This window comes from Sarcophilus harrisii, chromosome 2 (assembly GCF_902635505.1).
Source record: "Sarcophilus harrisii chromosome 2, mSarHar1.11, whole genome shotgun sequence".
In the NCBI taxonomy this organism is placed as follows: domain Eukaryota; kingdom Metazoa; phylum Chordata; class Mammalia; order Dasyuromorphia; family Dasyuridae; genus Sarcophilus; species Sarcophilus harrisii.
In genome coordinates, this window is record NC_045427.1 from 83,484,835 (window position 1) to 83,510,574 (window position 25,740).

General features: G+C 34.3%; 1 protein-coding gene across 2 annotated transcripts in view; it reads left to right on the plus strand.

Moving 5' to 3' along the window:
• PLEKHH2 (pleckstrin homology, MyTH4 and FERM domain containing H2) overlaps nucleotides 1-25,740 on the plus strand; it is a 103,151-nt gene that overhangs the window by 73,506 nt on the left and 3,905 nt on the right. For both annotated transcript variants that reach the window (XM_003758307.4, XM_031950415.1), the window contains 9 exons: nucleotides 3,371-3,468; nucleotides 4,921-5,098; nucleotides 9,243-9,398; nucleotides 11,838-11,935; nucleotides 17,831-17,972; nucleotides 19,389-19,534; nucleotides 21,340-21,469; nucleotides 22,643-22,729; nucleotides 24,203-24,340. In XM_003758307.4, coding sequence (XP_003758355.1) covers nucleotides 3,371-3,468; nucleotides 4,921-5,098; nucleotides 9,243-9,398; nucleotides 11,838-11,935; nucleotides 17,831-17,972; nucleotides 19,389-19,534; nucleotides 21,340-21,469; nucleotides 22,643-22,729; nucleotides 24,203-24,340 — 1,173 coding nt within the window. The remainder of the gene's footprint in view (nucleotides 1-3,370; nucleotides 3,469-4,920; nucleotides 5,099-9,242; nucleotides 9,399-11,837; nucleotides 11,936-17,830; nucleotides 17,973-19,388; nucleotides 19,535-21,339; nucleotides 21,470-22,642; nucleotides 22,730-24,202; nucleotides 24,341-25,740) is intronic.

Consider the following 25,740-nt stretch of genomic DNA (forward strand, 5'->3'; position numbering starts at 1 on the left):
AAGTTCAAATACTTTATATGGGAAAAGTATTTGTAAGTGTCCTGTATTTATTTGTAAAATCAAAAGACCTGGTTTTAAAGCTTTTCTGGACCTTCACCTCAGTTAGTAAAGAGGTTAAATTACATAATCCCTAAGGTTTCCAGCAATTTTAAAATCCAGGTATCTAAGTAAGTACAGAGGAATGTTTGACTCAGCCTTTACACTTAGTATCTCTATTTTAATCCAGCATCCAAAGGCTGTAATTTGCAGTTACATTAGTTTTTTTGTTGTTTGCTAAAAGGCTTTTTTTTAACCTTCTGAAAACTTTGAAAATTCCTTCTCAGAGAAGAATCCCACAATGTGTCATTAGTAATGGGAGTTATTAATTCTTTCAACAATGGACAGGAGAAAAGTCAACTATTCATAGCAAAGAAAGCTTACAGTTCAAGATTATTCTAAGTTTCTTTACCAATAATGAAAAATGCTCTTTTAAAATATTAATCTTTTAAAAGAAAAACACCCTACAAGTCAACCTTTAATAAAGTGGGTTGATTTCCTGTGAAAGATCTATGGCAGAACATGGAGAACAAGCACACCAGATGAAAAGACAGTATGCATTGTATTCTATCTCCATTAAGGAAACATCAGTGAGATTGCACATCTATTGGAGAGTTTTGGTTCTAAATATTAAATACCTCTCATCTTCCTTTTCTTGTTTTCACACAAATCCACATATATAACATATTTTGCCAAATACAGTTGTCATTTATATTGTCTACAGAAGAAATAGCTCTTTAAAAAAATTTTAATGAAACTTTTTATTAAATTGCTTCTAACTTCTAAGTAGTTTTTTTTAGACTTGTCTAAAGAAAGCTTGTCATACATTGTTTTTTAAGGAATATGAATTCCTTCTTTCTGGAATTTTGTCAGAGCAAAATACTTCATGCTGATGGCATTGGTTGACTCAACGTATAGATCAACCTAACTTTTAAAATATAACTGAGGATGAATAGAACATACAGAGGGATTAATAACCTTTCTGCTTCTACCTGACCATGTATGGGTGACTCAGTGTTGAAGGGGACTGGTGCTTTGTAATAGTAAGGCAATCCCCTTATCAATTGTAGAGCAAGAAGAAGTGATGATTCTGTGGAATTTCAATCAATTAATCATCATTTAATAAACACTTGCTATGTGCAACCATTTGCTAAATATACTTTAATAAAGGAGATGACCCTTGAAATTTACTCTCATTTGAACTAAAGAAAGGAAGAATACACACACACACACACACACACACACACATATACACACACAGAGAGAAAAGGTTTTTTAATTTCAAATTAATTGTAATGCCTTCCTTCTGTTAATTATTTCTTAAGTATATTGTATGTGGCTTGCTTTGTATATGTTTATTGGGTCATGGTCAGTCATTTTGCTGATCAATGTTAGGTTGCCTTATTTTGTACCCGCTCACTTTGCATGGTGCTTAATACATACTGGTTCTGTATCAATAATGATTGATTAATTGAATTTCAGGGAAGAAAGATTTAAAGAGGAATTATTCCCATGCAAAATAAACTCTAGTGATGTACAGATGTATTTATAGCACTCTTTTTTGGTGTGTCAAAGAATCGGAAACTGAAAAGGTGCCCACTGATCAAGGAATGGCTATACAGGATATAATATATGTGATGAATTCCTATAATGCTATATTGATAGCATTATAATGAACATGATGACTTCAGAGAAACATGGGAAGAGTTATATGAACTGATACAGAGTGAAATGAGGAGAATCAGGAGAGCGTTTTATACAATGACAACAATATTGTAAAGATAACCAACTTTAAAGGACTTGATTCCAGAGTTCTCAGGATGAATTCTGCTGCCCTTCTCCTGATAGAGTGGTCAGGGACTCAAGGTACAGAATGAGATTTTTTTCCAGAGAATATAACCAGTGCAGAAATTTGTTTTGATTAAGCATATGCGGTATTAAAATGTATAGTCTTTCCTCCTCACTTGGGGAGAAAAGAGAGGGAGAGAGAAAGGGTAGATTTTTGCTGTTTGGAAAAAGTAATTATTTTTTTTAAATGAAATGAATGCCCAAAGTTCCTTCTGTTGGCCTTTCAGGTGACATCACATAGCTCTGAGAGTTCTCCTTCTCTCTTCTCACACTCAAAACTATACAGCTGTTAGAACATAGCAGCTAAAGTCTCATGCCCTACCAAGGTGACTTTGGATATGGGATTGCCTTTTCTGTATTTGTTCTTTCCTGATGTTGGGGAAGAAATAATATTGATTCTCAAAGAAAGATACTATAGAGCTGGGAAAAAAATGTAAAATACCTAATCCACAATCTTGTAGACTGTCTCATGTTGATGTCCTTAAATATCAGCATCCCAGCAGGGTATGGCAATAGTTGTGCTTATTTGGTTCAAGTTTGTTGTCCTTGTGAAACACTTGTGAATGTTTCAAGTTCAACATTTCTTATATATATAGGAAATAGATAACTATCCCATTCCTGATTTACATTATACATTGATTACTTTTCTATTACTATCTTTGGGAAGGAGATGAACTCAAACTTAAACTTTAAGTAGATCTTCCTTATGAATACCTGGGATAGCGGTAGAAATAGCCAAAGTAGGCAATAAAAGGATTTCATACAACTTGGGTTGGTTCTTAAAATCCACCAAATTTAAAGCAGGTTGGAGGATTGTTGATTAGACATTTATATTTCACTTTGGTTCTGCCCTGTCTCCCTCAAAGTTCATGTCTTCCAGCAAGCCAGGTGGTAAATTTGGTGTATCGTTCAGCTAGAGATCATCCTCTTATCCATGGTCCTGAAGTAGTTTACCAGGGATTCCTTCCATATAGCATCATCAGTATCTCTAAACCTATAAAGCTCACACTCCAAGCCTGGACACAGCCATATCTGATCAATATTTGTCCCTTAAGAGATGGAAGTTGGGTTCCCATAAGGTAACCCCTTATAGGAAATTCCAGATTTATTATGCTATCTGAAGGGTCAACGTAAGAGAAAACCAGGGAACAGAGTCACTTCTGTTTTTCATTATCTCCTGAGGACCCTATCCTGCTTAGCAGTTGATAAGATCTGATTATCTCAAAGTAAGAATCTTCCTCAATGATGGGTCAGGCACATGTATATGGCAGGGAGCAAGAAGGGCATGTGCTCTCTTTAATTTCATTACATAAAAAATCTGTTGCTGTCAGATATGCATTACTGAGTTCAGTGAATCCCCACCTGATCCAGTATGTTGTTTCCTGTATTCTGATTTGTTATTAATATTTTACAAACCTGAGCCTGAACATATCAAGAGTAGCTTTCTCCGGTGATGATCTTTCTTTCTTCCTTTCTTTTGGTCCAGGGATGGCAGCTCTTAGCTCTCTGCGTTGGACTCTTTCTTCCTCAACATCCATTCCTTTGGCTCCTCAAGCTTCACCTGAAGAGGAACGCTGATTCAAAGTATGCATCAAGCCAACCAAATAGTGTCCTTTTAAATGCCAGCTCTGAATTCTTAGTTTTGAACTGAAGGGCTACCAAAAACAAGGATAATCCCTCTCCTTTAAGATGGTTCTTGAAACAGTTGAAAAATTGTTGAATAGTTACCAGAAGTCTTTTCTGTATTTACAGTGTCCTTGCACTGCAAATTTACTGACTCTGACGATACCCCTAAGTTCACTCTGAGTGCAGAACTATTTTCTATGCTTTTTTCCAAATTTCATTGATGCTGAGTTATTTTCTTATTTAAAAAAAAGCTTTAAGATTAAGAATCTAGTCAATCAGCATATCAATCTATCCTACACTGCTATTTTTCATGCTATTCTTCACTAAAATTGTCTATTCCTGATCCTATTATGATTATTTATTTTGTATTTGTTTATATTATGGTATCTGTAATTTTAAAAAATAAATTATTAAAGTAAATTTCAAGTTAAAAATAAAATAATAGAGATAAAATCAATAAGTTTGCTAAAGATTTTTCCACCTAAAATAAATATCTACATGCATGCATATTATTTGGGGGTAGGGAGTGGTAAGGATAGTGAGGTAGTAGGTAGATAACACAGTAGATAGAACATCAATCCTGGAGTCAGGAAGGCTTCATTTTTCTTAGTTCAAATCTGGCCTCAGACATTTACTATCTGTGTGATGCTGGGCAAGTCATTCAACCTTATTTACCTTAGTTTCTCATCTAAAAATGATCTGGAGAAAGAATGGTAAACCACTTCAGTATCTTTGCCAAAAAAAAAAAAGAAAGAAAGAAAGAAAGAAAACTATACACACAAAAACAACCAAACTCCAAATAAGGTCATGAAGAGTTGGATATGACTAAAAACAACAAAATAATGATAGTGAGAAGAAATACATAATTGAAAGAATTGTCTTATTTAAAGTGTTAAAAAGAGAAAGTTTGATGAATGCCAGTTTATTAGAATTTGTATTATTCAATATGAAAACATACCAAAAAATAGGAAGTTTTAAGATTTGAGGAAAGATTCCTCAATGTTTAATATGTATATTAAGACTACTGTGATCCAAGGACCATTGAGGCTTCCCAAGGCCCTTCTAGGGAATTCTTGAGGTTAAAACTACTTTCATACGAATATTAAGATGTTTTTATTTTTAATTAAATATTGATAAATATAACCTACATAAATAAAAGTTTTGGAGGATGTTTTCATTTCTAATTAAATATTGATAAATATTATTAAGATGTTTTCATTTCTAATTAAAAATTGATAAATATAATCTACATAAATAAAAACTCTGGGAGAACATAGTCCTCTCTAATTTTTTAAGGGATCTTGAGACAAAAACTTTGAAATCTATTAGATAATCTTACTTAAATTTGATCTTAGATAATTTCTTTTTTGCTAGATTCTTTTATTTTATTTTTTTCTATACATGTTACAGGACAGAATTTGGAAAATATGCTATTTACTGCCAACGATGTGTAGAGAGAACACAACAAAATGGAGATAGAGAAGCAAGACCCTCAAGAATGGAAATTCTTTCGACTCTTCTTCGAAATCCTTACCATCATTCATTGCCCTTCAGTATCCCAGTACACTTCATGAATGGAATATATCAGGTAGGTCAGTTCAATATTTTCAAAAATCTTTCATGTAACATAATTAAAGCATCAGGGAATGAGTATTCATGAAGGACTAGAGAAAGTGAAATAATTTAAATGTGTAAAAACAAATAGCCAGTAATAATGATTGCACAAAAGTAAATCTTGCCTCAAAACAGGAAATGTAAAACAGATCCATCAAAAGTGACATATATAAAAAAAGCAGAGGGCAGAATTAATTTTATAATTAAATTTTCTTTTTGTTACAAACTTAAGAATTATCAACAAACACCAGCATTTCATTATACAAAGAAGAAAAAATGAATTATAGGAAAACCTCATTTTATTGCAGTTTGCTTTATTGCTTGAAGATTTGTGGCCACCTAGAATTGAGCATGTTTATTAGCATAATTTTTCCAACAGCATGTGCTCACATCCTATCTTTGTGTTACAATTTGGTCATTTTTGTAATATTTCAGACTTTTTCATCATTATTATATTTGATATGGTGGATCTGTGACCAGTAATCTTTAGTATTATTATTGTAATTGTTTGGGGGTGCCACAAACCACACCCAAATAAAACGGTGAAGTTAATCAATAATTGTTATATGTGTGTTCTGACTGATCCACCAACTGGCCATTCCCCAATCTCTTTCCCTCTTTCCCTATTTCTGAGACACAACAATATTGAAGAATATTGCATAAACTTAGTAGTTTATGTAATATTCTTATTATATATTATATTATATTTTATAATATTAATATTCTTAGTAGCAGCAGCAGTATTTGAGAGGATTGACTCCATTTTTGAAAGAAGTTCTTCTCTAGGTAAAATGCTATCAAATAGTATTTCAGACTACCAAAAAATCTTTGATGAAAAGAAGATTCAATCCATGTGGCAAACTTGATTGCTGGTCTTATTTTAAGAAATTGCTGTAGCCTCCTCAACCTTTAGCAACCACCATGCCAATCAGTTAGCAGCTATCAGCATCGAGAGAAGACCCTCTACCAGCAAAAAAGATTATGGCTTGTTGAAGACTCAGATGATGGTTAGCATTTTTAGCAATAAAGCATTTTAAATTAAAGTAGTACTTTTTAGATATAATAATATTGCACAATTATTAAACTATAATATGATATAAACATAATTTTTATATATATACAGGGAAACAAAAAAAGTGTGACTTGTTTTATTGCAGTGGTCTGGAACGCAGTCCACAGTATCTTCAAAGAATGCCTGTGTATAAGAAACTTGAACTTAAACTTAGAAACTATGAAATACCATTGTATTGCTAAGAGGATAAAAATAACTTTTAACTGTATCAAAATCACATCAGTAGTTCTAAGATAAATTCATAACATATCTCTGTGTCTTTGAATATTTCTAAATCTTATTATTTGAATATTATCTTTGAATCTCTGAATTTTATTCTTTGAACATGATAACTTTCCAAATTATATTTCTTGAATCTCTTTCATTAAAACCTATTGATCCTCTTATAGACTAAGGCAAAAACATCACCCTTAACTTACATTATACATTGACTTCCTTATTAATTTTTTTAAAAAGCCAAATATACTCAGCATAATAGCACATCTCTGTAATCTCAGTTACTTGGGAGATTAGAATTAGTGGATAGGTTGTGTATGGGAGTTCTGAGCTATAGTGAGCTAAAGTTGATTGAATGTCTGCCCAAAGCCTGGTGGCAGTATAATGGAGCAAGAGGCCAAAAGGCTACCTAAGAAAGGGCAAACCAGCCCGGGTTAGGAAGAGAGCAGGTTAGGTCAAAGCTTTTTACCAGTCAGCAATCAAATCAGGTCAATGAGTGTCTGCTTTATTACCAGCGTGGGTAAGATAAGGAGACCCTATCTCTAAAAAAAAATGTTAATTTGTATATTGTATAGTAGAATAAAGATGAAGGTAGAGACTAGAAATTATATGCCATATGGGAATTTAGGCCATAACCTAGACCAGCACTGATGTGAGAAAGGCATCTCTGATTTGGAGTGGGACAGGAAAGAATGTACATAAGCATATACATAAGAAATAATATTGATCTGCACTCCACAGTGGAAGAGATGAGATGAGAGAAATCCTCCATTAAAAAGCAAAAAGTTCATTCTGCTTATGACACTTTCCTCTTCCATTTATTTCTTCCATTTTAACTACCATCCCCATCCCCACCTCTTACCCTGATGAGTTTTTGGGGGAAGAAAACATGTTTAACTCTTCTTTGTCTGGCTCAAATAAGAGTGAAATTTACTTAGATGTCTACTCTCACATCTTTTCCTCAATATTTATATAGTCATCTTCTCATGAAATTTGATTATGAGGAATTATATTTCCTCCCCTTTTCTTCCTCCTTTCTGCACTAGTATATTCCTTTACTCTTCCCTTGACTTCCTCTCTTCAACCTTTAGAACAGAATCAGTCAATGCCTAAACCTTCTACTTTATTTATTTGTTTGTTTGTTTGTTTAACTCCTTTAAAATCCTTTAAAGATATTAAGTTTCCGAAGGGGCAATTGTTTCTTTTTCCTTTGTTAAAACATTGGCGCTTCATCATTTTATAGCCCCTTCCTATTGCTCCTAAAAATTTACCTTTCTCTATTTCCCTTAACTGCTGTGTTTGTTTTTCAAAGTTCTTGCTTTGCACTGGTCTTTTCCTTAGAAATATCTGAAAGTCCTTTATTAAGGATTTACTAATTTTTTCTTCTGTAAGACTATCCTCAGTTTTTCAAAAAAAAAAAAGGTTTTTTTTTGTTGTAAGGCTGTCTTTTGTCTTTTGAAATATCATATTCCAATATCTTTTTATTTATAGTATAGTTTCCTAGTTTTGTGTGATCCTGAATAAGATTCCTTGGTATTTGAATGCTTTCTGGTTGCTTGAAATATTTTTTCTTTATATATAAGCCCTGGACTTTTTCTGTGACATTGCTGGGATTCTTCCTTTTGAGGTCTCCTTTGGGAGATGATTGATAGATTATTTCTGTCTACATTTTATTCTCTAGTTCTCTTAGTTATGAGCCACTTTCATTTGTGATTTTCTAAAACATAATATCCAGATTTGTTTTCTATCATGGTTTTCAGGGATTCCAAAGATTCTTAAATTATATCTCTTTGACCAATTCTGTAGAGTTGTTATATTTGATACTTTACATTATTTTCCTATTTTTTCAACCTTTGATTTTGATCTAATCTTTCTTAATTTCTTATAGAGTCATTAATTCATTTGGTCTTTTTGGAGTATCTGTTATTTGTTCTTTTTCAATGGTTTTCTATTATTTATAGCCATGTATCATCACTAGAGAAAAATATAGGTAATAAGGATATCAAATTTTGAAGTACTGGACAATTTGGGATCAAGGAAAAAAATATATTTTCTCAGATATTAACCCTAATCTCTTCCAGTGCTGAGAAGAGAGCATTTCATAAATATTTGTCAGTTTATTCACTCTGGGGCCCAGCTTAGGATCCAACTGATAATGAGTGTTTTTTCATCCACTTTGTTTTTCCAGTGTGGCTTCTTAATATAGTTTCACTCTTTTTTTGGAGACATTTGCTCATTTTTACATTGTCTTTGTCTTTATTGTTTTGCAAATATGCTTATACTCTAACTAAATATTGTGTTTTATAATCTCTACTTGAAAAGAACTATGATATTCCTCTAAATCGACTTTTAGATAAGAATAAAATGAGAATATTTATAAAGTGTTCAGCACAGTGCCTGAAACATAGAGTAGGTGTTTAATAAATGCTCTTTATCATAATGTTCAACAAAACAACAATAAAAGTATATGTACCTTTTATTTTTATATTAATCTTAATTTTTATTTTTTTTCTTTTCCTCAAAATAGGGTAGCTAGGTGGCACTACTGGGTGCTACTCTGAGAATCAGAAAGATTCATTTTCCTTAGTTCAAATCTAACCTCAGACATTTATTAGTTGTATAATCCTAGATGAGTCACTTAACCCTGTTTTCCTCAGTTTCTCATCTGTAAAATGAGGTGAAGGAATGGCAAACCACTTCAGTATCTTTGCCAAGAAAATCCCAAATGGGGTCATGGAAAGTTGGACATCTCTTCGAATGACTCATTAACAACAATAACAATAAGAATAATCACCTTAAATTGAATGAATTGATTGTTGTTTCTCTTTAGGTAGTAGGATTTGATACTTCTACCACAGTGGAAGAATTTTTGAATACTCTAAACCAAGAGACTGGAATGAGAAAGCCAGCCCAGTCTGGATTCGCACTCTTTACAGATGACCCGTCTGGCAAAGATTTAGAACACTGTCTTCAAGGAAACATCAAGGTAAAGTCAAAGCATTGGAAAGACAAATTCATTAAACAAGTTAAAAAAATTTCAACAATTTGAAAGGTAGTTTGAAAAATCCTCAAGCTAAAAATTTAAATCATATAATTTCCATTTCCATACTTCAAGGATGCATGGATTTTCTTTCATTTCTCTTTCACCAAGGCAAATTCCTGTATCTCTAGTTTTTAATGGGCAATTCTGAATAATAATACTAACAATAATAACTAATATTTATGTAACACTTTAAGGATTGCAAAGTACTTTACAAATATTATTTCAATTTGGTCCAGAACCATTCATCCCTTCATGGCTTTTCCTCTGGAAAAGAACTTGTCTGATTTAATGAGACTGCTCCTTGGATGACAGAGTGACAGTCTATTACCTGGGCCATTTTCTGAAATTATTCCATCTTAATGGAATGTAGAGCTTGCATCCAGTTGACTTAGGAGAACTCCCTAATGTGACAGATTAAAACTGCACAGTAGAAATACATCACTTTATATGTTAAAAGAAGTTGGGCCAACTTTGATCAAATACTGAATTGTTTTGCTAACATATATTAGGCAAATGGCAATAAAACAAACTGTATGCCAGTTTGTATTTTGTATTTTTTTCTTTTTTATGTTATTTTTTATTAATAACATAATTTTTTTACTTATAGATAGGGTATTTAGAATCTTAGAGCATTAAGCCAAAAAGGACATTAGAGAGTATCTCGCCCAAAACTCTTACTTTACAGATAGAGAAATGGAGGCCCAAAAGGAAGCACCTTATCCAAGTCACATAGATCATTTATGGGAAAGCATGAACTAGAACTCGGACCTCTTAATTTCCCATGCTAGTGCTCTCTCACATTGGTATGGGCCTTGAGTGCACGTGGAGGCACTCTACTGATGATTAAAATGAGAATGCAATTTAGAAGTAGAAAAAGAGAAAGTTGGACTTAAAAATATTTAAAAGGCAGTGTAGTATGATAGAAAGAATGCTACATTTGTAATCAAATGAATTGGGTTCAAATCCTGGGTAAGCCTGGGAAAAGCATTTAACCTCTCTGAGCCTGTTTCCTTATCTGTAAAATTAGGGGACTAATTTGACCTTAAAAGTTTCTCCCAGGTCTGGATCTTTTATCCTATTATCATATAGACTCAAAATGTAAAAAGAAATGTCTAGTAATTTGAAAAACAAAAAAACAAACTAAACTAAAACTAAAGTTTAACTCCATTTGCAATATTATACCCCCAAGCAGCACTGGTAAGTTTCCATTGAAACTTTGAGCTCAGCAATACTTCCTTCAAGAATTCAAACAGTTTTTATACACTACAAAGAGAGGCAGTATGGCACAACACACAGATTGCTGAAGTTGGATTCAGGAACCACACCTGGCACAAATTCTATGACCTTAGACAGGTCCCCAGGCAGTACTAAGCTCCTAAGTCTCACAGCCAGTGGCTATCTGCATTAGGAAGGGCAGTTCCTCATCAGGAGGATAACATTGTTTCTTGCCTCTTGGATGCATTCTCTTCTCTTTTGTATGAACCTAGAAAGAAAGAAAGAAATTTGGCAATATAACTCTTAGAGCCTGGGTGTGCTAATATTTAGCCAACAATCAGCTTCTTTATTTGGTTGAATGGAGTTAAGTAAACAATAATTGCTTTGTTAACTACTCCTTCTATACTTTTTAAAAATGTCTACTAGTGGCCCAGTAAAGACAATTATGTTTTCCTTCAGACCTTTTCTTAAGGTTTTAAAAATCTCTTTAATTCCCCTTTGGAAAATGCTTTCATCCCAATCTAAAACTAAAATTAACAGTGGTCCTTCTTGTTCTATATGAGTCAACTACATGATGCAGTGGATAGAAAGCTGAGCCTAAAGCTTGAGTTCAAAACTGAACTCAGTGGGACCCTGGTCAATTCATTTAATCACTGTCTTCCTCAGTTTCCCCATCTGTACAACAAGAATAATAATAGTATCTACCTCACAGGGTTGTTGTGAGGATAAAATGAGTTAATATTTATAAAGCATTTTGAAAATCCTTAAACAGTCCTTTTAAATGGTTATTATTATTTGTATTACTATTATTTAGTATTCAATGACCTATTCACAAGTAAATTCCAGGAATATTTATATTACTTGCCTCAAGGAAAAGATCATACATTAAAATTATTTTTCTTTTAAAATAAAAATCAATGATCACAGCCCAAAGCTTGTGGGTATATGTGTGTGTGAGTGAGTTAAACAGTAAGTGGGCCAAAAAGATGCTCATAATTAAAATCCTAACTGAAAGCTTTACATACACATTTTCACAAGCTTAAATAACAAGCTTACACTTGGCTTAATCATAGTCATTGAAGTTTTTCATTATAAACACATACTTTTCTTCTGAAAATGCTGATTTGATAAAATGCCATAACTACCAGCTCTACATTTTCTTCCTAGATTTGTGACATTATTTCTAAATGGGAACAGGCTTCCAAAGAACAACAGCCTGGGAAATGTGAAGGTACAAGAACCGTACGCCTAACTTATAAAAACAGGTGTGTAATAATGACAAACTCACAGAATATGTGTATTAGTTGTGCTTATTGGGTGAAGACTATTCTTCAAAGATTTCAACTAAATATCACCTTTCCCTCTAAGCATATTTATCTTCTAAATTACATTTTGTTTTCTCCAGTTACATGTTAAAACAGTTTTTAATATTTGATATGTGGTTTTTTTTGTTTTGTTTCGAGTTCCAAATTCTATCCCTCCCTCCTCTTCCATCTCCCTGAGATGGTAAGTAGCCTAACATAGATTACACATATACAATCATCTAAAACATTTCCATAATAGTCATTTTGTATAAGATTTGAGCAAAAAAAAAAAAATGGAAGCAAGGAAGGAAGGGAGGAAGGAAAGCGAGAGGGAGGAAGGAAGGAGGGAAGGAAGAAAGGAAGGAAGGAAGGAAGGAAGGAAGGAAGGAAGGAAGGAAGGAAGGAAGGAAGGAAGGAAGGAAGAAGAGAGAGGGAGAAGGAAGGAGAAAGGAAGGAGAGAGGGAGGGAGGAAGGAAGAAGGGAGGAAGGAGAAAGTGAGAGGAAGAGAGGAAGGAAAGAGCAGAGTGGGGGAGTCATATTATCAGATCTTCATTTTTAAGATCAATTTGACAACTGAGTGGAGACTGGATTGAAGGGAGATACTTTGCCAGAGAGGCCAATCAGGTTATAGGAGTCCAGATGTGACATGATTAGGATCTATACTTGGGTAGTGGTCATGGGGGAAAAAAGATATAAATGAATGGTGTTTCAAAGGTAGAAAACAGGACTTGATCACAGATTGGAGATAGGAAATGAAAGAGAGTGAGGAGTCAAGAATGGCAGCTAGGTGACTGGGGGGGGAAAGTGGTACCCTCAAAAGTAATAGGGAAATTAGGAAAAAGGGAACATTTCAGGGGAATGATAAGGAGGGTTATTTTCCCTTCTTTGGAGATGCAGATATACTTATAGCTTTTCTTGGTCATACTTGTACACTTTGTAAGTTCATAAAAAAAATAATTTTAAAGAGAGAAAGGACCTTAAAAATTCATAAGATCTAGAGCTAGAAATGACTACAGAGGCCACCTTGTCGAACTCCTCCATTTTACATATGAGGAAACCAGGAAAGTTGGTCTTCTGATTCCAAATCCAATCTTCTTTCTTTTGCCTCCCTTTGTTATCCTTAAGTTTACCAGGTAAGGGTTTTGCGTTGTTCATTTTATAAACTTAGGATGAGATCTGTTCATCCATCTCTGTTGCCTTCCAGAAAAGACTGGATGTCCATTTGTTGAGTATTTTGAGCAGGAGATTGCTTTTAAGGTTACTCCAAGATCCATTCCAACTCTGTAATTCTGTGATTATGACAGCCTGGGAGCTGAGTGAAGGTTAGCCAGGATCAGGATTTGGCCTAAATTCTGGAATTCTGAAAGATCTTCCTCCTGCTATAACAAGTTTCCATTGAGATTACTTGTCTGTTTTCTTTGCTAAGTGGGAGGTAGCCTGGAACACTTGGGTTCTTCTAGAAGCTGGTTCTAGCCCCTGAGCTATGTCGCTTGCCACAGTCCCTGAATTTTAACCTTTGATGTTGTTAACTGCTGGAAATTCCGATTCCTCCTTCCAAAATCTGTCTCCTTTCCCCTAAGCTGGTATGGATGTGTGTATCTTTAAATGGATGCATTTCAAGTAATTTTCATTTATAGTGGAGTGTGAGATCATCAGGTTTTATTTCAAGCCAAGTAGAATCACTTCCATGTATAGTAATGTATTGAGTTCTTTGTGCTGGGTCATGGGATGGAGATGACAGTTTAATTAAAGAAAACTGAAGATTCTTCTAGATGAAATAGCACTGAATATAAACTTAGGCAAAAGGACAGGAGGCAGATATAAAGAAGGATAATGTCTCATGCCTTAGAGGATCATGGGGGAAAAAAACAATGAAAATGTTGCCATGTTAAAAATCCCTCAGGATCTTTAACCCCTATGTTTGACACCATTATTGGAAATTATTAGCATTATTTTTTTATCTTTTTTTATTATAGCTTTTTATTTACAAGATATATGCATGGGTAATTTTTCAGCATTGACAATTGCCAAACCTTTTGTTCCAATTTTTCCCCTCCTTCCCCCCCATCCCCTCCCCCAGATGGCAGGTTGACCAATACATGTTAAATATGTTAAAGTATAAATTAAATACAATATAAGTATACGTGTCCAAACAGTTATTTTATAGCATTATTTTTTAATAGAAAAAGTTGAAATGATATTTAAGCTGCAGCTGTGATACAGTACTATGGTTTCAAACACAGTCTTGCCTTGCTTATACAGATACCCAATTCATAAGCCCATTTCTACCAACACAAAGCTAGGATAGTAACCTGCTGTACCATGTCATGCTGCCAAATGCTTGAGTCTTCATCTGTCAAATACTCCTCTTATTAGCCAAACTAAAATATCAACTTACTCTTTATTGTACTATTAGGAAATTTCATTTATTTAGATTCAGTGAGTTAGAGATCTAATTAGTGGGTTTTGTAACCAGATGCCCTCATCTGTAACCATTTTGAAATTAGTACTTAAATTCCATTCATATTTAAGCTGCTATTTGGTTTGGTTTCTCACTATGTATTTGAAAACTATAAAAGTCAAGGCATGTTTCTCACAAAACAAGACTGGAAAGAGGTCTACCCTGAAGGGATAGTTTACTTCTCTTAAACAAAAGGATTATTTTCAATAATCCTCTGTTGTTTGTTTTTTCTCCTGGGAGTGTAATTTTCATACCCTTGCAATCTTTAGCTTTCAATTAAGACTACTAGAGTTGGACCTTGAAAGATCATTTTATTTATTCCCCCATTCCCACCCCCCTACTTCAGATAGGATCATAGGATCATATAATGAAACATTTCCATATAGATGAAATTTTGTATTTGTTGTGTTTGTAAAGACCTCCAAAGAGTTTCCTGGCTAATTAATCTCAGGTTATCAGGACTCACTTCCAGAAGAATCTGCTTTAGGATTACATTTAATCCTCTTCTTTCATTGCTAAAATGTAAGTCTGCCTCATTTTACTTGGGGCATCTAGGTGGTGCAATAGATAGAGAACTAGACCTGGAGTTGGGAGGACCTGACTTCAAATGCAACCTCAAGCACTTATCCTGAGCAAGTCACAACCTTGTTTAATTATTCCCTCATCTGTAAAATGAGCTGGAGAAGGAAATAGCAAGCTACTCCAGTAACTTTGCCAAGAAAATCTGAAATGAAGTCACAAAAAATCATACCTGACTGGACAACAACAAATTCTTTTACTTCTTGGCCATCTCACAACCGAACTCTGGAGAAGAAGTATCAAACTTGCAGGATCATTCAGATTAAATGTAATTAAGAAATGTTTAACAAAATAAAAATATGATGCAATATAGGTGATGTTAATTTGTGGTTTTCTGAGTCAATATATGTAGCCCTCAGGCATTTATTTATACTTCAGTTTGAGCTGGTGGACAGTTGTCTGATTTGGGGAGCTAAGAAAGTAAAGTTTATTGTATTTTTAAAATGTAAAAATCATTCTTAGTTCATGGGTGGTAAAAAAGCAGACACCAAGTCCATCTTGGGGCACTTATTTGTCAACCCCTGCTCTAGAAACTTCTTTTACTCTATCCCTTGAGATTTGACCTCAACTACCAGGCAGCACAATATGATGGGAAGAGCCCTGAAGGTGAGAGTCAAAGAACCCACGTTCAATCTGTTAGCATCTCAGTTTCCTTTCTCTCAAATGAGGGAGCTAGTCGGGATCACCTCTGAGGTTTCTACATCTCTGACTTTGTGCTACATCAGTTATCTTTATACCTTCCTTTCTCCAAAGCCTTCTTTAGTTGTAGAGCCCAGGAATGACTGTCAGTGGTCGCCTAGGCAGGAATAATAAGAATAGTTAACATTTATATAATGCTTATTATGTACCAGGAACTCTGCTAAATACTCTATAGTTTTTCTCCCTCAATCCTCACAAAGAAAGATCCTGATAAGTTGGTACTATTATTATTACATCCATTTTACAGATGGGAAAACTGAGGTAGACAGATTAAGTGACTTGCCCAGGATCATACAGCTAGTCAGTGTCTGAAACTCCTCACTCCAGACCCAGAGTTTGATCCACTGACCCACCACATATGTCACGGTTTCCAAGTGTTTCGTTCCAATGTAGATGTCTCTGGATCATTCCTTTTGCCACTTTGTTTCTGCCTCTTTCTTATCCATTATGACAAAAGATCAATCCAAGCTTGCCCAGATCCATTATGGCATTTCTGCACTTGCTGATTTTTCTCCTCTTCCCTAACTGATGTAGCCTTTTAAAATTTCACTCTGTGCCTCTTAAGGCCTTTTTCTAGTTCACTAAGGTCATTTTGCATTCTGATCTTGGCTTTGAGAGTGCCGGTCAGCATCCCTCCTTGCTTGGATGTTAGCCACAGATTTAATAAGCCTTCTCTTTAATGCACTCACACATGTAGAATTCTTGGACACGGGCAGGGCCTGAGGCCCACCGAAGCCCACTGGTTACATCTCACCGAGGTGACATTGTTTCATCCTGCATCAGCCTCTGCATGTGAAAGGCCCCCTGAGCCATGAGTGCACACACCTAAGTTATAGACCAGCCCCCATTTCCTTGCCAGTGTATCAGGACACTTCAGCTCCTCTTCCAGATGCTCTGAGTGTGTCAGAGTCTCCGCGGCTCGAGCGCTGATTTACCTGCTACATTGTCATGCTCCCCACACTGACCACAGGCACAAATGTAGAAGTGCCTTCAGCGGACTACCTGGGACCATTACTATTAGGAGGAAGAGAGATCATTTAGGTAGAGACTGGGGCCTGCCAGAGGGCCCGCGTCACTTTGGAGCCAGCAGAGACCCGAAAGCAAAGTGTCCCAAGCATGAGGTAATTTCTGCTTGTGCTTTATTCTTCACTATCCTGGGAGGAGGATGTGGAGTTGGTGCTAACTAAGTGTGTGTTCCATCTGGCTGTGGACAGAGCCCTCTGATCTTTACCAATCCAAATGCCCAGTTGGATTTCTTTTCTGGCTCCATCCCTTTTATTTCTAGTATTTGGAGAGAAAAAACTATATATACTTTCATGTAAAATACTATAGTGAGTTCTCCATTCTGTGCCATATGACTTGGTTATCAGCAGCTCAAGATTACATGGATTAAAAGAAAAAGAACTGAATGTGTGCTGATCATAGAATGGTGGAAGTAGCACTTGACTAGATTGTAGAATAGTGTTCTTATTATTTGCCTTCCTTCCTTTTATTCAAGTCTGTTTTTAGTATTATTTTAACTAGAAAGTTATCAGATTTCTTTGGTGAGGTCTCCATCATCATACGGAAGGATAGTTAGTTAATAGTGTATCCATATGGATTGTGCTCTCAGTACTGATAAAATGTCAAGAATTTTAAATACAGGTTCAGAATGAGTTAAGACAGTGGAAAACTATGGGCTATCATTTATTTTTTATTTATCTTTAGGACCATTTAACCTAAATGAGCCTATATTAGTCTAGAATCATAACACCTATATTACAGTATTACATGATATATTTCAAAAATCAAAATTATTATCCCCTAGGTAGAAGTGGTCTCTCCTGACACATTTTTCCCAAAGCATTTTCAAACTTTCCTTTGCATTTATCACATTCTGGCTTGTACCATATATATTTGGTTACATTTCTTAGACTCTCTTCTTTCTTAAACTATAAGCTTCTTGGAAGCAAAGATTATTGTTTTTATCTTTCTATCATCAGTGCCTAGTAAGTGTTTAATAACTATTTGATGGATCAGAAGATACCAGCCCTGGTCTAATGTGGTCTTTATTATTAGTGCTTATTTTCTTTCTTTTTCAAAGTTATTAATTAATGCACATCTTTCTCATTTTACAGGCTTTACTTTTCAGTGCAAGTCCGTGGGGAGAGTGAAAGAGAAAAGCTCCTATTAATGTATCAGACAAATGATCAAATAGTAAATGGACTCTTTCCTCTGAATAAGGAATTGGCTGTGGAAATGGCAGCTCTTTTAGCTCAGGTAACTTTTATGTGCAAGTATTCCTTTGCAAAGATCAGATAATAATTGATATTCTGGATTAAGTGTAATAAAACAATGTACCTCCAGCAGTTCTTGAACTTCTTTTTGCCATGATTAACACCTTAAAAATTACAGGCCCAATAATTACCGTTAGACTCCAAATTACTGACACTCTGGTAGAGATGATACAGAATGAGATAGTATTCCATAAAGAGAATCTAAGTTCTTAATTATCCTGAAATTAAGCCATGAGGTTTTGAATTTAATAAAAGATCATGAGTATAGAACTGTGGGGCTGAGAATGCCAGGGTAGCATATTTGGATTACATGCTATTCTTTAAACAATGTAATGTGTATGAATCAGAGTTTAGGAGGATTAGAACATTTTATCTTCCTTAGAAACCTTTAAATGGTTTAACACAGATAAATTAAGAGTGTATTTTAAAGCATTTATCTAACTTCCAGTTTAGATATGAATTTTGTAATCATTTTATTGATTTTTATAACAATTTCTTAAAAATCTTTAATAATCAAAAGTTAGATCTTATAGTGCTATTAATGTTCATTTTACAAGGGATGATGAGTGAGGCAAAAAGCAATGAATGTCACACAATGCATCTAGTGAGAGAAAATTATACAAGTTATATCTCTTTCACAGAATCACTGAATTTCTATATCTGAAACAGAATCCTGACTACAACACACTCAACTGGCTATCCAGTTTTTGCTTGATGACCTCTGGTCAGACACAACTCACTACATCTAGAATAAGCTTTTGAACCTTCTTTTGCTATCATAGATCTCCTTGGCAGTAGTCTAATGAAGATTCTAGAGGAGCTCCATCTTAGAATATTTCCAAATAATCAAAGGAAAAACTAAATTTCAGTATGAGATTAGTGAAAATAAAGTTGTAATTTTTCTTCCCATCCAAATTTATAAACTAGTTGACCTCTATACACAGGCTCCCTTGCGGTTCATGAACTCAGGTAAAGAACCCCTGCAGGCTCTAGAGGCAGTCTGTTCTGTTTTAGATCTTCCTGATAGTAAATTTTTTCCTGACATCAAGACCAAGTTTGTCCCTCTATAGTGTCCCATTAGTCCCATTTATCCCTCTGGAGTCAAAATCTGACTAATCCATTTTCCATATACTCTTTCAAGTATTTGAAGAGAGTTATCATATCTATCTTCATTTGTAAAAACAGAATGTAGACTCAATAGCATCCAAGATCCTTTCCAATTCTAAATCTATAATCCAGTGATTCTGTATCGTCCACAAATTATATTCTTTAAATCACACAATTGCATGACCAAGACAAATGAAATAGTACACACTATACACACAACAGTTGTAGCTTTGTACTCAGTTTTACTTTTTCTCTGACATCCCACGCTTTCTATTTCTTCATCTTCCAATAGGTGGAGATTGGAGATTTTGAGAGACCTTTCTCAACTCCAGCAGGGCCAGTGACCTCTCAGTACAAGGCAAATCAAACACTAAAACAAGTCATAGAGAAATTTTATCCTAAAAGGTATAGGAATGGTTGTTCTGAAGAACAATTAAGGTAAGAAAAAAAATTCCTGAGTTTTTCATGTCTAAGACATTTGTGTGCATTATCCAAAGTTCAAGGACTTTTAACTTGGGGCCTATGAGCTTTTGGTAACTCTCTTTTGGTATAATTGGTATTCTCTGTAATTCTATGTATTTTATTTATGCATTTAAAACAGAGTTTTGAGAAGCAGTCCTGAAACCTTGCTCCCTTGTTGTCAAAAAGTTCTAATCCACAAAAAAATAAAAATAAAATATATATATACATATATAAGAATCTCTGGTTTAAAGAATATATCCTCATAGGAAACTCCAGTGAGATTTTATTGGTCATGATTTTCATTTTCAAGATTATTTACTTATATCAAAGCTATAGCGGCAGAAAAATTTACTGGACTGCGTGAAAATGGAGAGAAATCAATATAAGGCAAAGAGGATGAAAATGTTTGTAATTAATTAATTAGTTCTGCTTTTCATGAGATTTTGATTCCTGTTCAAACTAATCATGCCTTGGCTCAGCCCCCTCCAAGATCTGAATTCACATGGTCTAGGTTCAAAACTGGATTTTATTTCCAAAACTTTCCCTTCAATTCATTTTACTCACACACAGAGAGGCCTTCAGCGAAGTTTAGACTTCAACTCAAAATAACAGGAAGGTTTCTGCAGAACCCCTCCCACATTACATCCTCCAGCTATGAAAGTAAAGCACATGAGACCTTCAGCTTCAAGAGGCAGGTATTACTTAGGAAGTTGCATATTAATAATATGCATCTAGTCTCTTGCATATTAGTAATAATGTTATTTTCCTTTTCTTTAATGGGCGTGATAATAAAAGGGAGAAGGATGGATTTTTGTTAGTGAAAATAAGTTTTATTTTAAAAAGAGAAAACATCAAAATAAAACAAAGATAGCCTATTCCACCTGTAGATAATTCTAATAAAGTTTTCCTATAAATTGGGGAAAAAAAAGAAGTTCCTATTCTCTTGCCAGGAAGTTGTCTCTTGAGACTGTTGAATTCAAGGTTGTTAAGAGTTTGGCAACTTCTAAAATTGGTGTTGTCCAATCAGAAAGTATCCCTTATAAGAATGCATTATTTTTTCCCCTAAGAAAGTTCTATCAATATTTTTGTTTATATCACTATAATTTCTGAATATACCCCTCCTTACCCAGTGAGCCATTCCCTAGTAACAAAGAAGAAAACAGTTCATTAAAACTAACAAAAAGATCAACTAAATCTGACATGTATATAGCATTGCAGCCCTTTCACTTTTCCATCTCTTTTGACTATACCAGATCATTTTCATTACACAGCATATAAAGTTTTTGTCTGTATATTGTTTATTGTTTTCCTGCATCTTCATCAGGTCAAGTAAATCTTATAGTCTTCTTTGAATTCATTTCATTTTTTCTTGCTGGCACAGAAAAATTCTCATTCATTTAATACGTTTTGCTTAGCCATTCCCCTGAAGTCCTACATTACAATGCAGATACTTCTAAAGCCCATTAGACTACTGTATACTAAGATATTGCCTTTCCTGAGTGGATGGTGTTGTAAGTAGCCTCAGAACAATGAATTGTGTCTGAGCCTCAGAAAGCAGGAATATTCATAATATGACAGAGAGAAGTCAAGCAGAAAGGGTGTAGAAAGGGACTATGGGAGTCACTGAAGACAAATACCAATCTACTTTAAAACTGTGCCTTGGTTCACCAATGCAAAGATTCTGTGTCATGTTCTTAGAGTCTGTAAATGTTTGTGGGAAATGAAGTACTAATTTGTACTCGAGATTTTTCCTCTTTTTTTTTTTTTTTTTTTTTTTTAAGACAACTTTGTCAGCGATTGTCAACTAGATGGATGGCTCTCCGTGGACACAGTGCTGCAGACTGTATACGCATTTACCTGACGGTAGCCAGAAAGTGGTCATTCTTTGGTGCAAAGTTGTTTCTTGCAAAAGTAAGAAATTTGTGAGAGGGATTTTTAGATTTCATCTTTATGTATTTACCAGTCTTGCTCCAACACAGTGAATCACAGTAAGAGTTACAAATCATCAGTAGTGTGGAGTAATCTAAACATATTTTATAGTTAGCTTTAAAATGTATTTCAAAATACAGAATGTTGAATGCAGATATCAGAAAGGGCTACCTTGATTGGAGCAATGATTGGAGCAATTCCAAATCAGTTTTCCAGTTGCTACACCTGGAACCCAAATCCAAGCCCATGGTTTTGACCAGATAACTCTCACCTCCATTCCCAGCCTCCCCCAGTTTCCTCTATGAATTTTTCATTGTTATGCAAAACAACTTTTGTAACAGATTCCCTTGTCTGTGCCTACCCTCAGACTATTTCCTCCCCCCCCTTTTTTTAATCCTATCTCTTCTGCTTGTCATGGGCACTCCAGTACTTGCTGCTACACAAGCTCCCCAAATTGCAATTCCCTTGCCTTAATTAAGATTCTAGTTATTTAGTCTTGGCAGTCTTCTTTATTTCAGGTTGAGGGAACATAATCTCAAACTCAGGGAATTCTGAACAACATAAATAAAACAATGAAAGGACACTGATTGAAAGGGCAAGACAGCAATGTCTGATTCCCTGTCTTTTTTCTCAATCCCTGCTTTATACTCGTAGAATTCGTGATGGCCCTCAATTTCCCTTTCTTAGCTCACATCTTTCCAGGAGTAGAGTGGGAGGCAATTTATGCTTAAATACCTTTCTTGGTGACTATTATCAAGAGAGGGATGAGAGGTACTGGATATTTGTGTGTATACATGTTTTCTTGGATTTTTAAAAAAACACAAACAATAAACTCAAATAAAAATAAACCAATAAATGAATGTTACATAACAGCTTAAACCTTAACTAGGATTTTAGTACCTCATAGATCTGAACAAATAACTGATTACAGAATACTAAAAGTTGCTGTTGTTAAAAAAAAAAAAAAAAAAAGTAAGGTTTTTTTTTCCATTTCAGGCAAAATTTGAGGAAATTCAAAATAGTTCTAACTGGGCATCCAATTTAGTATGAATTGATTTAATGACAAAATGTCATGTGTTTCCACTAACAAATGTTCCTGTCTTTTAATGTGATATTTGTAATATGAAGGGATTCTTTATCCTTCCTATTTCACAGCCAGTAACTCCATCAACACTGGGAAATACTTTCATATGGCTAGCTGTACATGAAGATGGAATTAGCATCTTGGAATACAACTCCATGGTAAGAATAAATTGCAAAAATTTTTGATGTAGGTAATGCTATATTTAGCATTTAAGTTGGCAACATTCCATTCAACTGCAAAACCTGTCATAAAAAAGTAGGCAAAAAACAAAAGAGGAAAATTACAATCATGATTTATTAGGATTTTTGAAATGACAGTTTGCACAGTATATCACATTAGGACGTTTTCTGTGTATGAGACAAATTATATTTCAGTATCATTAAAATAGAAATTTTAATTGCCTAGCTCAAAAAAATCAGTATCATTGAGTTTTCTCCAAAATGGTTCTCATAATACCTCTAATTCTTCACTTTGCCCATATGCAAATTATTATAATAGAGCTTTCCCATGATAAAAGAAAATGACATTAATCATTTGAAAGATTGTGTATCCCTCCAGACATGTGAAATTTACATTATTTTTCTTACCTTTTCTTTGCAAGCTAAATTAGTTAATATAATTTCATGATCAAGTGAACAAACATTGTTTTAATATAAATGTTGACTGGTGTAATAAAAGGTTATCCCCTTTTAAGATCTTAATCTAAATCTGATATGCTCGTAGACACACCCACCCACACACCTATTTTGTTTGTTTTAAAAACATGAGAAGGAATGGAAATCTTATTAGTGAACACCAAAAATCTAATTATTAGTTGACAAGAATCAATTGTTGGTTCTATTTATATACTCAGATTCGATGGTTACAGGAACTTCAAAAGAGGTCATACTTTTCCATGCAATGATTCTGTCTTAAATTGCCCTTGCTGAGATGTATTTTAGAAGGAATTTATATTTTATGAATAGTTTCAGACTCATGAATGGATGGTTTGAATATAGATTATATTTCTTATACTCTACAAAACAGTTACAAATAATATTAAAGTTTAACTAAACATATTTGTTACAAGAGTTTTGTTTAAATTTTTTTCCAAGGGAGGGAGGTTGGGTAGGTAAAGGGGAAAAAAAAATAAATGCTTGTTAATTTTTAAAATGCATTTAAAATAAATTAGAAATTGGTAAATACACATGGATTCACATAATACTGAACGGCATTCACAATATTTTTTTGTCTTAACATCTTTGGGCAATGTACAAACGAAAGCCATAAAGGTAACATTTGGCAAATTACTATTCTAGACTAGCAAGTGTCGTCTGCTGTCCAGATAATGTCCTTTGCCATCAAATCCCTACTGTCCAAATTTATGACAAAAAAGAAGACTAAAACAAGTTAGAGTAAGAATTTAAATATTCCATGTGATTTATAAATTGTTTTCTTTGCTTTTATCTTGTGAATTTAATCATGTGCATTTGTGAAATTATTTCCAAGGAAATGCTCTAATAAAAACTTGCAAATGGCTAAAAAGTGTTCATCTATTTAGCCTATATTATCAGTTGGGTTAATTAAAAACTGTTAATTTTTTATACCTTTGCAGTGGTATAAAACTTTTAACGACTTTCTTCTATTTTAAGAAATTAATAGTGACATATGTGTACAGAAGCCTAATGACCTTTGGAGGTTACCAAGATGACTTTATGGTGGTTATTAATAGTGCACATTCCAAGGACAAGCCAACAGAAAAATACCTTTTTACCATGGCAAAGCCTAAGGTAAGTAGAAACATCTCAGAAAACTTTGGCAGCCTTTGGATCACTTTTTTTGGTTTATTGTTATTGAAGTAAACTTTGAATGAATGAAAGAACAACCATTTTTTATTAAATATTTACTATGTGTTAGGATGCACTAACTGTTGGGTATATAAATACAAAAAGGAAAGCAGTTTGTGCTTTCAAGGTGCTTATAGTCTCATGGGGGAAAACACATAAATAGAACTGGCTGAGGTCGTCTGTTTTTGTTAAAAGCCACAGGGATGGCGATTGCTGTCATAGGAAAATAGAATGACTTGTCTTTTGTCAGGAAAATGCTTTGTCAGCAATTTGATTGCTGTATCCAACTCTCTAGGACCCATTTTGGGGTTTTCATGGCAAAGGTACTATTCCCTTCTTCAGCTCATTCTACAAATGAGAAACTGAGGGAAAGAGGGTTAAGTGACTTGCCTAGGATCACACAGCTAGTAGTCCATCAATTGGAGAATTAGGTGAAAAAGTTATGCTACATGAGTGTGATGGAATACTATTGTGCTATAAGAAATGAAGAAGGGAATGGTTTTAGAGAATTCCTAGAACACTTCCTGTTACCTGATAAAAAATGAACTGAGCAGAACCAGGATAATTTATATAATAGCAACAATATTAAAAAGAAAAAATTTTGGAAGACTTAAGGATTCTGATTAACACAATAACCAATCATAATTCCAGAGGACTTATGATGAAACCTATTAACTACCTGGTCGAAATTAAGAAGGCAGAATGAGATTTTTTTTTTTAATGGGGACAATATGGGAATTTTGTAACAGGGTGGTTTTTGTTTTTGTTTTTGTTTTTGTTTTGTTTTAGCTTTCCCATTGACAGCAGTAGGAGAGGGGGAAGGAAATAGGTAGAAAGAAGAAAAGGCAAATCTTAAAATAAAATAAAATTTAGTTTTAAAAGGGAGGGAGAGAAGAGTTGCTTAGAACAGTGAGGAGCTACCTGCATTTTTGATTTCCTTCACAAGCTAATTGTACAATATTTCAGAGTCTGATTCTTTTTGTACAGCAAAATAACGGTTTGTCATGTATACTTTGTGTATCTAATTTATATTTTAATATATTTAACATCTGCTGGTCATCCTGCCATCTGGGGGAGGGGGTGGAGGGTAAGAGGTGAAAAACTGGAACAAGAGGTTTGGCAATTGTTAATGCTGTAAAATTACTCATGCATATAACCTGTAAATAAAAGGCTATTAAAAAAAAATGATTAGAAAGGAAAAAAAAAAAAAAGAACAGTGAGGAGCTGAGTGACTTGCCCAGTGTCCTATACCCAAAATGTGTCAAGGACAGAGCTTGAACTCAAGTCTTCCCTTCTTCAAAACCAGCTTTCTCTCTCTTGTACTAGGCTCCCTCGTATATTCA